The following is a 13520-nucleotide window of genomic DNA, read 5'->3' as shown; positions in this document are numbered from 1 at the left end:
GCTCTCCAAAGACCACCAGGGACCACCAAAGGCACCCAGGGCACATTAGATATATTGTAATTAGCTCCAGGAAATGCAATGAATGTGTAGGATCATTCCCAAAAAAATCAGTGTATCTGATTGTAACAGGCTTTGATTAACACAGCACAGGGGGTGCACGATGGGTGTAGCGATCCTCCGTGCACCCAGAGCTGTAATAAAGTAAATGCCTGCTTTGTAACACTATGGTGGTCTTGAGAGGTTAATTCCCAGTCTGGGTGACAGTTTCTGGCCATCACAGGACATCCAGCCGGCACAAAGGGGTTCTCGGGGAGAACCTCTGATCCTCAGACCAAAATGCTTCAAGCATGGCCCCTGGGAAAGTAAAAGTCATTCCTGTCCTACAAACAGAACCCTTAAAAAGGGAGCTGCATGCCTGTGATGAGGCAAAAGCTTTCCAGATTTGGACTGTAGAGGTCCATATTGAAGGGATGGGACAGTCCATGGGTAGGTTAGATTCCCACTCATTAGGTGAAGCAAAAGCTGCATGGGATAGGGCTTGGATTTGGACACAGCAGAACACTGTGATTCAGGTGCCACTGCACCAGACAGTGGAAATGCCTCTATGTGTAAAAAATCCTTTTTCAACCACTGATTTAATGAATGGGAAGGAATCAGCTATTTGCAAGTGCTTCTGAATACTTGACTTGCTCCCAAGGAAAAGTGCATGGTATTGGAGGGAGCTTGAGAGGAAAATGAGAGATGAAATACTAAGTACAGCCAGGAACATTTTATGCTGGTCCAAGATGGGACTCTAAAGTTGGAGCAGAAATAACTTTTGACCAAAACAAGGTTCAAGTACATATAGCACTAAGTAATGCTTGGTAAGCACCGATATATACGTTGCAGGAATTCTCAGAGCCAAAAAGACACTGAGGAAAGGCAAAGTGATGCAGCATCTTCGGACCCTTTAGCCTGGACAAATGAGAAATGTGGAAAAGCAGAATGGACAGAACCAACAGGAATAGAAATAAAGCCAAGGCAAAGTCGGTAAGACAAAGACAATATCCTGTAAAGTCAGAAGCCAGCATCAGAATAGAACCTATAATTAGTTAATTTTAAAATACAGACTATTGTGAGAGTGTCAGTCACAGGAACATCATTTAAGCCCTTAGATCTTGTACCATCAATGAAAGAGTAGTTGCTGGATATCCAGCAATACTTAACTCTGATTATAGTTGTTAACAATATAAAAACATCTTTTACAGTACTGGATTTAAAAAGATGCTTTGTTTTGTATCCTAAGGGAAGAACAAAGCCAGAAGCTCTTTGCTTTTTGAGTGAGAAAGCCCTGCTGGAGAACACAAAATGCAGCTGTGCTGGACCATGCTCCCTCAAGGCTTAAAGAATAGCCCTACTCTTTGGTGACATATTGACAAAAGAACTGTGTCAAGAGCCGTGTCGAGGTAAGCAGCTGAATATTACCTTGTTGCAGCTGTATTCCAGTTGTTCAGACCTGAAAGATACTCCCATACAAAAGCCAGGATGGGAGTTTACTACTGGAAGCAGTTTTAGGGTAAAAGAGCAGACAGCCAGCTAGAAGAAATAGAGACAAAACCACTGCCAGCAAGTACATCAGTTCAGAAATTTGAATTGATTGCTTAAACACAGGCTCTGGCGGTATGAGAAAGAAAGCAGGCCCATATCTATGCTGACTTGAAATATACCTCTAGGCTAATACATGCACATGGGAGCAGTGGAAAGGGGATTGTTATCCCTGCTTCTTACTACTACATTGGTGTTAAGAGATTTATTCCTGATTTCAGCAACCCAGGCACCACCTCCCCCCACCTTTCTTTCCCAAGCTTCAGCTGTACCCAACTCCATCACTTTAAAATGCTGCTTATGGGTCCAGAGGGTCACTCCACTCTTAGGCACCAAGATTTCTTCCTTTCCAGAGACTATTGACTTGAACATACCATACCACATTGCTGCAAAAGCTGTTTATTTCAACTTCTGCTCATCCATATGTGCATATAAAAAGTGACTAATAGAAAATTCCAGTTACAAGAATTAAGATATTTCATAACATAGTATGTAGCAGTGTCTTATTGCATGAGTATAGGTAGGATACGCATGCCCACCAACTCTCCCCCCTGCTTCTCCTTTACCATATTTCTAGTTTCAACATTTAAATGAGACTTTACATCAGATAAAGCTCATATCACAACAACTCCAGTACTTCCAGCATCTGCTGCCCCTTCTGTGTTTGATCTGGCCCCAGGCACCTGACTGCAGTGGCAGGTTGGCTGAAGATAGCCAGAGGACACTCTTGAGATATAGGGACAGCTGAGAATTAGCTTCTCCTTGTCCATAGGTGTGGGTTTCCCAGATTATGCAGCAGCCTCAAAAGTGACATTTCTCTGTACGGCATCAGCAGGGGACAGGTTTAAGATCTCTTCAAAGGAAGGACCTTCATCCTCTGGGGGGAGTTCTGCCTCAAACATACGCTGAAGCAGAGCATCAACTGTCCTGTACCCTGAAGTGGACAGCAAAAAAAATAAAAACAAAAGTTAGCCTAAACCTCCATGCCTATTGCTCAACTTTTACTGAGAAAAATCTCCCCAATGAAGCTCCTACTCTCATCTCGTTTCTACTGTGTTTCCCACAAAGCAGAAAAAAACCCACAACATCCACCAATACCTTAACCGCCTTCTCTTCATATTTGATCTATTTTTAAGCATCCTGAACACTTGAGAATAAGACTTATTTTAACTCTTAAAGGTCTATTCCTTTAGAAGGATCCCTTGAATGGACGTATGATCTTAGCTGTCATAATAAGAAATGTGAGGTCAAGAGGATCTGTCTACAGGACAGCAAGAAAGTATAGCAATAATGTCAGTGGAAAGAGGTATGTGTATTACACCAGAGAACGTGGCATGTAGTTACCCAGTGATCCAAGTCAGGAGGAAAGCAAAGTGCATACAGGGAGTAGAGAACAGGCTTCTGAACAGCAGGACCTTAGCCATCAAGACAGTGTCTTTATGGAGTTGACAAGCATGCACCTTGGAGCTCGGTAGAGCAGGAGAGCGGAAGAGCACTGCTATAGAAGTAAAGAAACAACATTATAGAGTGTCTAGGGCTTCCTAAATGCCTCAAAGCTGGGTTTTGGCAGCTCAAACTCATGGCCAACCTTCTGCCTAGGAAGCAGAAGTGCTCCCAGAGCTTCTCCAGAGACAGAGACACATCAGCATTCTGGCTTCTTTTAAAGAAACTATTGAGCAGACCAGCAGCAGCTGCTACTTCCAGAAGTTTGCAGGGTCACACTTACGTTTGGAGGCGATTTTAAACACCAGCCCTTTAGGCTGTGGCTTTGTTCCACCTTCTCCCTCAAGGTCATGTTCAGCACTCTCCATATTATCAATGAGTTTTTCATCCTGGAGCTCATCCCTACACGAGAAAGACAACTAGAAGTTATTCCTGGGGAGGGCCACATGTGCACAGCAGCAGAGGATACTCTCAGACAGGAGAAACACTGGACCCTGCAGGTCTCCAGCTCTCCAGCACCCTGGAGAACAGCCCTGGGCTGGAAGAGCACACCAAAGCAGGCTTTGAACTCAACTTCCACCTGCAAGAACAAGGTAAGTGACTATCTGCTACCATCTAGTAGCTCCATCGTGGTTACATCTGACGTGCCAAGCCAGCCATTTCCATCTTGACTCTTTAGGGGACTTACTCCTGGATTCCCATTCCCAGTTCCTGGATTTTCTGTTCAATGGCTGTTTCTACTTCACTCTTCTCCAGTGAATACTCCACAAAGAAAGCCTCCAAGATGAACGACACAAAGATACTGAAAGAAAGAAAGAAATAGCAGGATTACATAGCAGCACTAGCATCCCCTGTTCTTATGGGCACAAGCCATTATCTCAATCCCAATTTCACAATCGAGCCCTGGGGACCCAGGACTCATAGTAATGTGTGCTAGAGACAGGGAGCTGTCATAACCAAAGCAGTACTCCACAGACAAAAGAGCAGATGTAACAGGTTCTACTACACTAACAAATCACAGAATGGTTGAGGTTGGAAGGGACCTCTAGTGATCCAGCTGGACCTCTGGGACCAAGGGACCCAGGTGGGTTTGGAAGATCTCCAGAGAAGGAGACTCTACAACCTCCTGGGCAGCCTGCTCTAGGGCTCTTTCACCCCCCCACACAGGAAAGTTCTTCCTCATATAGGGATGAAATTTCCCGTGTTTGAATTTATAGCCATTAGCCCTTGTTCTGTCACAGGCCACCACCAAGAAGAGCTTGGCCCCATTCTCTTTACATTCTCCCCTCAGGTACTTGTACTTGCTGTTATCCTGCTTTTCTCTAAAAGCTGCCCCATGCATGACCCCTGGATCATCAACACAGCCCTTCTCCTCACTCCAAAAGTGAGATGAGAGCAAACCAAGACTTACTTGACAATAATTATAACCATCACAATGTGGAAAGCAATGAAGTAGAGCTTTGCAGCCTGGACAGTCACTTTGGCAAATCCGCTGGCAAAGAGTATAACAGAGTTAAGGGCTAAAGTGCTAGGAGAACATTTTGCTGTGCACTAACACTATGGGAGGAAACTGATAAATATTGCCTAGTAGCAGTCTTTGAACAGGCATTCTGCAGGGATTATTTGTATTATGTGGCACTATACACACAAGTACACATAAGGCAGAGGGAGGAGCAGGAGGCAGAGGAAGAGTGTGGTACTATGGAGGTCAAGATTAGACTTTCCACCACAAAGGATATCATGCCACTGATTGACAACAGTGAGCTCCAACAGGACTATGAAGGAAGAAGCAAAGTTATTGAAATTGTTCTTGCAGTATTTCCCACGGGCAAACATAGAGTCCTTGAGCGCTGGGTTTCCACACTCCAGAGCGTGAGGAGCATTTGAGTTTGCAGGGAAGAACTGGATTTTCCCTTGGAATAACTCCATGCCAATGATAGCAAATACATAGTACACGACCTAGGAAGAGAAACTCCATCCATCACTTGTTTCTCCAGTAAGCAACAAGGCCCATAGCAAGTTTGCTAGTTCCTGCAGGAGGTTTTGTTTTGTCTTTTAGTTTTGTTACAGCAACTGCAAGCTGCTGAGGAGTAGATAGAGGTAAAGAAATAACCCACTCAAGGACGATTCCCACCCAGGAATAAAACATAAGCCATAAATTAGAGCCCAAGGACATGGGAATTGAGAATTCTCAAACTATGAGCAAGCTAAAAGAGAGAAGAGAGAAAAAAAAATAGGTTGAAATAGGTTTCTCATTCTCATCTTTTTTTGCCCAAATAAATGATTTTTTTTTTTTAAACATGCATGACAACTAGAAACCAAATCAGCACTTACAGTTTAAATGGCCCTCCATCCAAAGCTTATTCTCTTGGAAGCCTTTAAACACATTCCCGCAAATCTGGAGTGCTTTGAGCTAAGATACTAAGAGTATCTTACCAGAGTCAGCCCACCAAACGTCAGCATTGTCGGTACGATGTTTATCAGCGTGTTCATGATGACTCGAAACCTGCAGCAAATGATTTGTTACACCACCTCCCACGGGGAGGCTCTGGTAAAGCCCTTGCTTATCTTCACATCCCACCCAGCAAGGGCTCCCCCAATGCACCCATTTATTATGAAAGCTTTCAGAGAAGCTGCAGCACCTCAGCTCATCACAAGCACAAGCAGACAAGGTCTTGGGGATGTTTGAGGAGCCACATTCAATCCAAAACAGCCCTGACAAGCAATGCAAGACTCCCAGCTAGTCTCTAAGAAGGCCTATCCCATAAATTCATCCCTTTTCCAATCTGTTTTGTACCTTTGAATGCTATCAACAATCCTTATTAGCCTGAGGACCCTTAATATGAAGACAATGTCCAGAATTTGTTGGCTGTTGTACTCTGTGGCTGAGAAAGGTAAACAGATTATTTTTCAGAAAAATATAAACAGGGAACTATGGACTTTAAACATTATTAAGCACTATCTATTTGTGCAATAGGTAGCAATAACCCTCCCAAAACCTACCTCATCCTCCCCACCAAAACCTCCCAGAGTCTAAGTTAGTTCTTAGAAACCCTACAGAAAATTCCTTGGCCTTTCTAAAAGCTTCCCAAGCCCAAGATGATCTCAGAAGAACAGGCTTAAGACCACCAGGTTTCCCAAAAGCATGCAGGTTTTTTTTAAACTGCACTTACTCGATTTTAGGGTGGTGTTGAGTATTGTTGCAGTCAAGGCAGCAAAGATGATCAGGGTATCAAACCTAGCACGAGAGAAGGGTAGGGCTGTTGGATTTGTGGGCAACATAGAATGGACTTCTAGCTGCCACATGACAGATAAATAGTGACCCCTGCCCCTATATCTGCACAGGACTGTCTTTTTTTCATCTTAGATTTGCACAACAGAGTGGGCAAGAAAGCTCTTGTTGAACAAATCTTTCCCTTTGCCCAGCAGAAGGAAGTGGTGTTCACATACCACAAAGCCATCTTTGTTAAGAGAGCAGCTCAAGGTCTTTTGTCACCTAGGGGTCAGAGATGACAAGGGAAAAGCCCTGAGCTAGCAGAGGGGACAGAGCACAGAAGTCCCCATTAAGGCCAGCAAAGAGCACATCGTTATCCTGTGCTTACAATCAAGGACACCCTAACACATGAGTTGTCTCAGTCAGCTAATCTCCCTCAGGAGACTTTCAGCTCTTGACAAGCAGAACCTCTTCACTTAGCACTACCTTCACAACAGCCACCCATGCCACTCACCAGTTCCAGAATTGGTTTTTGCCAAAGAACGTCCTTGGTTCATAAGTGTACACTTTGAGGAGTATCTCAATTATATACAATGCAAGGAAGACCCACTCCGCATAGGAAATATAGGGGCTTTCCTCATCCAAAGCAATGAATATAGCATTTATCAGAATGATGACATCGTAAGTCCAAACAAATCCCCTGCAAGAAGAGAAGAGAAAGAAAGAGGAATCAGTCTGCCACTCACAAGGTCAGTATTACAGTTATTTCAGAGTTCTCTTCACCTTCTCCCTCAGGCAATGCTATTTAGAAAGCTTTCTTTACCAGGCCATTCCTCCTCCATCTGAGAGTTTAGGAGAGTCGCTCTGGACTCTGGCTTTGCTCTTGACATCCAACAGTAAAAGCAGCACGTGCCTTCAAGGTATACAAATGTGTTTCCTCAAACACAATTAAACACAAACTTTTAGATACTGACTGCAACTGAATATTCACCAACTCAAGCAACATTTTTTTCAAGCAGAAAGTCTAGACAAGTGAAAAAAGACTGAACAATATTAGGAGTGGCTGATAAACCAGTTAGGAGTTTTGCCATTCAGAGGCACCCCAACATGCTAGGAAAATGGGTAGACCCAAATATCCTGAGTTCAAATTGAAACAAAGTCCTGCACCTGGGGAGAAATAACCTCACACACCAGCCTAGCCTGGGGGCCAGCTGCCTAGAAAGCAGCTCAGCAGGGATGATCCTGGGAGTCTTGGTAGACAAATTGCCAAAACACAAGCCAGCAATGCACCCCTGTGGCAAAGGAGACCAACAGCATCCTGAGTTGCACTAGGAAGAGCACTGCCAACAGCTCTAGGCAAGTCCTTGCCAGCTACTTGCCACCAGGGAGACCTTATCTGGATGCTGACATACCAAAGTGTTTGAGAACAGGACTCCTAATATCTGTCTGCATGAATTTGCAATCTACAGCAAATCTCTGCGGCCCTTTGGGATATTAAGAGCTGCTCGCTCCAACAGCGCAGACTTACCTGTGTCTGACCATGCTGCGCAGAAATTGGCTTGCTGCAGAGCTGTAGACACGAGGCATCCAGCGGCCCAGCGGATGCCTGCGTATCTTCAGGGTGATCACCTGGATGTTGAGCAGATCTGCCAGGCGTACAAAGGACTTTTTGTCTGCAGCAGGGAAGAGCAATGAACATCAGTCTGCATTCGTAACAAAAGTGACAGTGACCTGCAAATGTAAACTTGCCTGCATGCAAGTTGCAGCAGCTTAGTCTCAAGCTCTGTGTACTGCAAAGCACAGGACACCACAGACTGAACTTAATTCTTGGCAGTTTCTCTGTCCCATTTCTGGCAGACTGGCTTAAGCCAGAGCTCAGTAGCCCACACAAGCCTTTCATGATCAGAATGAGAAGGATCTAGAATGAGGAGATTGGCCCATCATTCCTGATATCCTGTCTCCATCAGGAACAGAGAAAGACTCTCCAGAAGAATGCGTGGGACACCACATTGCTCAGAGTAATCTGTTAATAAGGGAGTGTCCTGAGAATGGAACCTGCCACGGGACACGGTCAACCTTGCCACATGGGAAGAGCTGCCCACAGTATACCCAGCACTGTCTACAGCACATGAGGAAGCACAGGCAGGAGAGAAAAAGAACAAAGGGACACACCCAACTTTCCAAAACTCTTCCTGCTTCCCTCTCCAGAGGGTTAGAGAGCCCTGAAGTCCCTCTAGGTCCATTGGGGAGCACAGGTCTCTTTGCCAGACCCCCTGAAGCATGAGGCTCCTGACCCCAGGCTCTTCCCCAGGCTCCTTGCCAATGCCTGAGCACGTCAGGCCCCTGCTGCTCACCTATGAAGCCCTTCTGCTCATCATCCGATATGTGCAGCAGCAGCTCGCGGTGGGAGTTGCTGATATCAGGAGCCACCAGTTTGACAAGCTGCTTCCACTGGGCTTCTCTAACCACAAATTCTGCTCCCTCCTCTTCCTTCAGGAGGTTGAAGGCCTCTACCATCTTGCGGCGCTTCATGTAAGCAAGCTTGCGGATCTCATTCTGGAAGGAATTTCAGGATTCAGACAGCGTCAATCCTTCTTCCCCCTCCTCTGCTTTTTCATCTTGTTTTCATGCACTGTAACGCAAGATGAGGCCCAAAGGGCTACTTTGGGAGAGATATTAGGCACTACATACAGCACAATCAGTGGGGTGAGGGAAGTGCTATTTAACTGGCAATAGGAGCATTCTGGAGATTCCTAGATCCCTTGCTGCTGGAAGATGCATTGGAAACCGGAAGAAAGGATGCTGTCTAGCAGAAAGGCGATATGAGGGAATATCTTTAAAAGTACCTTTCAAAAAATAAGATCACAAGAACTGCACAGCCTCAGGTCACAGAAGCAGAGACACTGCATCCACATGTGCTGCCCATCCACAAAGATGGAAATTGTAGCATTTGCTTAAGTCTCTGGGCACATGTCCTGAGCTGCACTCACCCAAGGCAGTAGGGACAGTTCCAGTTTATTCAGACTTCCCTTTACACTTCCTTTTCTTTAAGGACAGGGTCAGTGGCATAAGAGTGCTGTGTGCTTAGTCAGCTATGCTGCACAAAGACTGTGTTTTCTGTCCCTTGATACAAGAAGTCAATCTGTGCTTCCCATTTGCAGAACCTCAGCAGAGGCCAGAAACCATGAATCTGCTCAAGAGAAGCTGTTCCACATTTTCTAGAAATTTCTAGGTTTTCTAAAAAAATAGGAAGGCAGCTACTGGTGACTATGCACCTCCCCATACATTACCTTTAGGTGTTTTCTGTAATTGTTGTACACAACAGCCAGGAAGACAGACATGAAGATATAGGTGTTGATGATGACATAGGTAATGAAGAATAGTGCATACCACCAGCTGAAGTCAAATGCTGGCATCCTAAAGAGGCAGGAAAGATTATCGCTTGTAGAACAGAGATAAAGTCGCTTCAGAAAAACTGTCTTCTAAAGGGCTTTCATTTTTTTTTTTTGGATAGCCAAATAATACCTCATCTCTGAATGGAAGAATCTATTACATAAGTTTTCCTCTGCTAATTCTTCATCCTGTATTCTTTGAGTCCCCTTTTGAGCTACCAAGTTACCAAGCCAAACAGAATTGTTGTAACTAGAGATCCTGCCGAGATGCACAAGAGCTCACACCACTAAGCAAGCAGTGCAAATGCAGTCACACACACCAGGTGAAAAAGTCAGAACACATACATGACATCCGGGCTGTTTGCTGTTGTCACCAACACATACAGATCAAAAACAATTTCCAGGTAATTGGTAAAATATGGCAAGCCTTCTGCTGTCTGAAGATTCCTAGGAGGAAACAGACACCTCAAGTTAAGGAGAAAGGCCACATATCCCATCCCACAACTGCAGGGATCAGCAGTGCTCATATTCAGGAGTATAGCCCAGAGCTGCCAGATACTTCTGGGCATGGGGGTATCACATCCATTCTTCCCAACCCCTTTGGAGCAGAAAAGGATTCCTACCTCTCACCAAACAGCTTCAAGGCCATGAGGGAGAACATGAGAACACTGAACATGAAGAGCAAGAAGACATAGGTGATCTCTGGGAATGTGTTGCGGATGCTGCGAAACGCTCTTCGAATCTGCCAGGGACAATGGAAGTTTAGAAACGTGGCAGTACCTGCTTTTCCTTCCCCACCTACACAGAAAAACCTGCACGGGGACAGATAGGCAAGGGGACACAGGAACTCTTCTGTTGCCCAGCGGGAGAGATTCTGACCCAAACATACCAGTTCTGTTCTGCAAAGGCCTTTCCTCTTCACCCCCCAAAGGAGATACCACTGGGAGTTCAGCTAGCTGAGGGACAAATTGATCTCCAGGGACAGAGACAAGAACCTCTAGACCATCGAACCCACACTCAGAACATGGGAGCTCAGCTGTTCCCTCCTCCAGGCCTCCACACCATCACAGTTTATTCATGACAAGTCAGCACCAAAACAGCCTTCAGCACCAGCGCAGGTATCTCCCCACGACAGGAGGAATCAGAGTCCAGACAGCCTGTCTGGGCTGGGGACTCAGTTTCCGAGCACAACATGACACTTGTGCCTGTTTGCCTAGCAGAATTCCAGAAATAAGTAACTCGACCCTGACCAGGGCAGGAGAGAAGCTGCCCCAATCTCCAGCACGTCCACCCTGCGCTGGAGAAACAGCCTTCTTGTCCACAACGCTGCTTATTTTCACTCATCTCAAGGATAGTTTCTAACTCTGCTTGCAGATGGAGGCTGCTCTTCCACACAGGCTGGAGAGGGAACACCCTTCCTTACAGGAAACATGCTTCCTTCTCTGTGCACCACTAAGCTTCACCCAGCAAGACCTGAGCTCCAGCATGCTCCACACCCATGCACTTCCCACCAAAAGCATCCCTTACCTGGCGGCTCTCTGCAAAGTTGATCAGGAAAATGGGCCTCACTATTCTTGACCAACGAACACTCCTCACGTTGTATATCCTGAGGGCCCCAAAGATAGCCAAGTCTGTTAGAGACATCTGGAAAAAAAAAGACAAGTAACATTCTCAGAAGCTAATTTAGAAGTGTAGCCAGATGATGACAGCAATGTTAGCTAGTCAAGGGCATACATACAAAATAGACTTGTACAAACAGGCTGAGGTGGAGGTTGAATTGGCTGTGGCTCTTGACGAGTCCTTATGCATCAGACCCACATTATCAGGGAAGCAAAAGGAAGAAAAAAAACACCTCCACGTTGACCACTTCAATCTTGGTGGCCGTGCAGACCTAACTCACCAGGATTGCGACCATGACACAGATGTTCTTGGTATCCTTCCAAAATACGTTGCGAGGGGTGACTTTTGCAAAGTGCATAAGCCGGACAGAGAACACCAGAAGGCACAACACTTCAATGAGAGATGTAGCCTACAGAGAAAGGAAAAAGAGACTCCTCAGTCAGGACATCTGAGCGCAGGGCTAGATCTCTTCACAGAGATGAGGATAAAGGCTGCAGAAAAGCAGTCCTAAGGGCAATACATTGCTTCTGCTTTGAGATACAAGGACATCAGGCAGAAGACTGATGTTTTCCAAGACAAAGTGTCACTTTTACTCATGGTCACATCCGCCACAGGTGATGTCAGTCACGGCAGCCATGGTTCCTACCTGGTTACTAAGCCCATTCCCCTCCCCTGCATTTCCAGGAGATCAGAACTATCAACAGGAAAATAATTATCAATTTTCTCTTGATACCTTCAAGAAAGAACCCTTAATTTGCTCCAATGTGCAACGTGGCAGGAGCTGTGTTCCTGCTACCATGCAGCCTGAAGACTTACCAAGAAGGGGAGCGGGTACACAGCAGGTTCTTCAAAGAGCACAAGGGAAAGGTTGAGGAAGATGAAGAAGTAGGTGGTTGCTTGCATCACCCAATGGTTATAAAGATAGTAAAGCCTGTGGGGAAAGAAGGCAGTAGTACCATGAACCAGAGAGTCAAAGCACATCCCCGAGGACTCGGAATATTCTTCTGAGAGCCCTTTTCCAAGTAGTCCCCATTGCAAGTGGGGAGAAGGGTGTCGGTGCTGACAGGAGAATGGGGACACGTTTGCAAGTTCTTGCTAGTCAAGGGCTACAAAACACGTAGATTTTTTTCTCTCTCTCTAATTACCTTGTTCCTTAAGTTGAGTGCAAACTTTTACAGAGGTCAGAAAGCCACATGACACACAAACCAAGCCTGACTAAATAATTAACCTCCTTTCTTTGCAGGTTAAAAAGCAAAGAGACAAGACCAGAAGAGCTACCATAGAGATACCAAGTAAGTGATGTTTAACACATCATTCAAGAGGCCCTAAAGCACCAAAAGCCACTGCCGATGTTTGCATTAACCACAAACACGTCCAGTTCCAAACTCCCACAGCTTTCACATGACTTTTTCCTCCCGTTTTCCTCCTGTTTGTGCAAAAGCAATCGTGGAAGGACTTAGTGTTTCCCAACGGACACAGAGAACACCCGGAATCACCTCGGCTTCCCAAGAGCTGCATGCCATGAAGTTTTGGGGAGCGCGGCTGATGATAGGGATGTGGACGAGGCGACGGTGGCAGCACCGTTACGACAGTGGAAAAACGGGAGAACTTGGAAAACTTGGAAAACTTGGAAAAAGAGGCGGTTTGTGCAGCTCCGAGCGAGGGGGCCGTGCGCGGGGGCGGCTGCGCGGGCAGCCCCTACCTGACGGCGCCCGGCGACGTCTCGAACGGGATGTTCCTGTTGTACTGCGCGTCGGACACGAGCGCGGCCGCCAGCAGCAGCCGCCCCTGCGCCGGCGCCGCTTCCCCCGCCATGTCCGCGCGGGAGCCCCCGCGGCGGCGCCACCCGGGGCGGAGCGGAGCGGAGCGGAGATGGCGGCGCTGGGCTCGGTGCGGCTCGCGCTGCTCGCGGCCTTCGCGGCGGGCGCGCTCGTGGGCTGGCAGGCGGCGCGCGCCCGGCGCCGCTTCCTGCGCTGGCGCGAGCGGCGGCTCCAGCAGCGCCTGGAGGCCGCGCGGGAGCGGCTCGAGGCGGCCTGAGCGGCACCGGGAGCGCCGGAGGGGCCTCGCCCGGGATAACAGGAGCGGCCTGCGGGGCAACGGGAGCGGCCTGCGGGATAACGGGAGCGGCCTGCCGCTGCTGCCGAGACCGGACCGTCGCCCGCCTCTGGGAGCCGCCGAGAGAGGATCCAGGCACGAAGCGCTCCGAACGCCCCTGATTGCTTCCAAGGACTTTGTGTTACCCCCGCGCTGTCTCGCTGTCGCATTAA

The 13520-nt window shown here is 47.0% G+C and overlaps 1 protein-coding gene across 1 annotated transcript; it reads right to left on the bottom strand.

The window, feature by feature from the left end:
• Nucleotides 1-2004: 2004 nt before the first annotated feature.
• LOC112942961 (two pore calcium channel protein 1-like) lies at nt 2005-13057 on the bottom strand. The gene is made up of 18 exons (XM_026034019.1): nt 12956-13057; nt 12070-12184; nt 11534-11662; nt 11161-11277; nt 10257-10375; nt 9979-10080; nt 9532-9658; nt 8596-8797; nt 7770-7914; nt 6756-6941; nt 6201-6265; nt 5825-5912; nt 5464-5533; nt 4767-4986; nt 4439-4529; nt 3716-3829; nt 3311-3429; nt 2005-2518 (listed from the first exon to the last, which is right to left on the bottom strand). Exons 2-18 carry the CDS (start codon nt 12154-12156, stop codon nt 2373-2375), a joined length of 2127 nt encoding a protein of 708 aa, XP_025889804.1. The 5' UTR covers nt 12157-12184; nt 12956-13057; the 3' UTR covers nt 2005-2372.
• Nucleotides 13058-13520: the final 463 nt, after the last annotated feature.

This window comes from Nothoprocta perdicaria, unplaced genomic scaffold (assembly GCF_003342845.1).
Source record: "Nothoprocta perdicaria isolate Ctin4 unplaced genomic scaffold, notPer1 scaffold_138, whole genome shotgun sequence".
In the NCBI taxonomy this organism is placed as follows: domain Eukaryota; kingdom Metazoa; phylum Chordata; class Aves; order Tinamiformes; family Tinamidae; genus Nothoprocta; species Nothoprocta perdicaria.
The sequence above is the reverse complement of the archived record's forward strand: the minus strand, read 5'-3'. Positions and strand labels throughout refer to the sequence as shown.

Excerpts from the sequence above, each read along its gene's own strand:
- LOC112942961 (XM_026034019.1), bottom strand. The coding sequence starts at position 12,156 with ATGCAAGCAACCACCTACTTCTTCATCTTCCTCAACCTTTCCCTTGTG. Across the intron at positions 8,798-9,531 it reads ATTACAGAAAACACCTAAAG|AATGAGATCCGCAAGCTTGC; the intron begins GTAATGTATGGG and ends AATTCCTTCCAG. Across the intron at positions 5,534-5,824 it reads ATTGTTGATAGCATTCAAAG|GTTTCGAGTCATCATGAACA; the intron begins GTACAAAACAGA and ends CATTTGCTGCAG.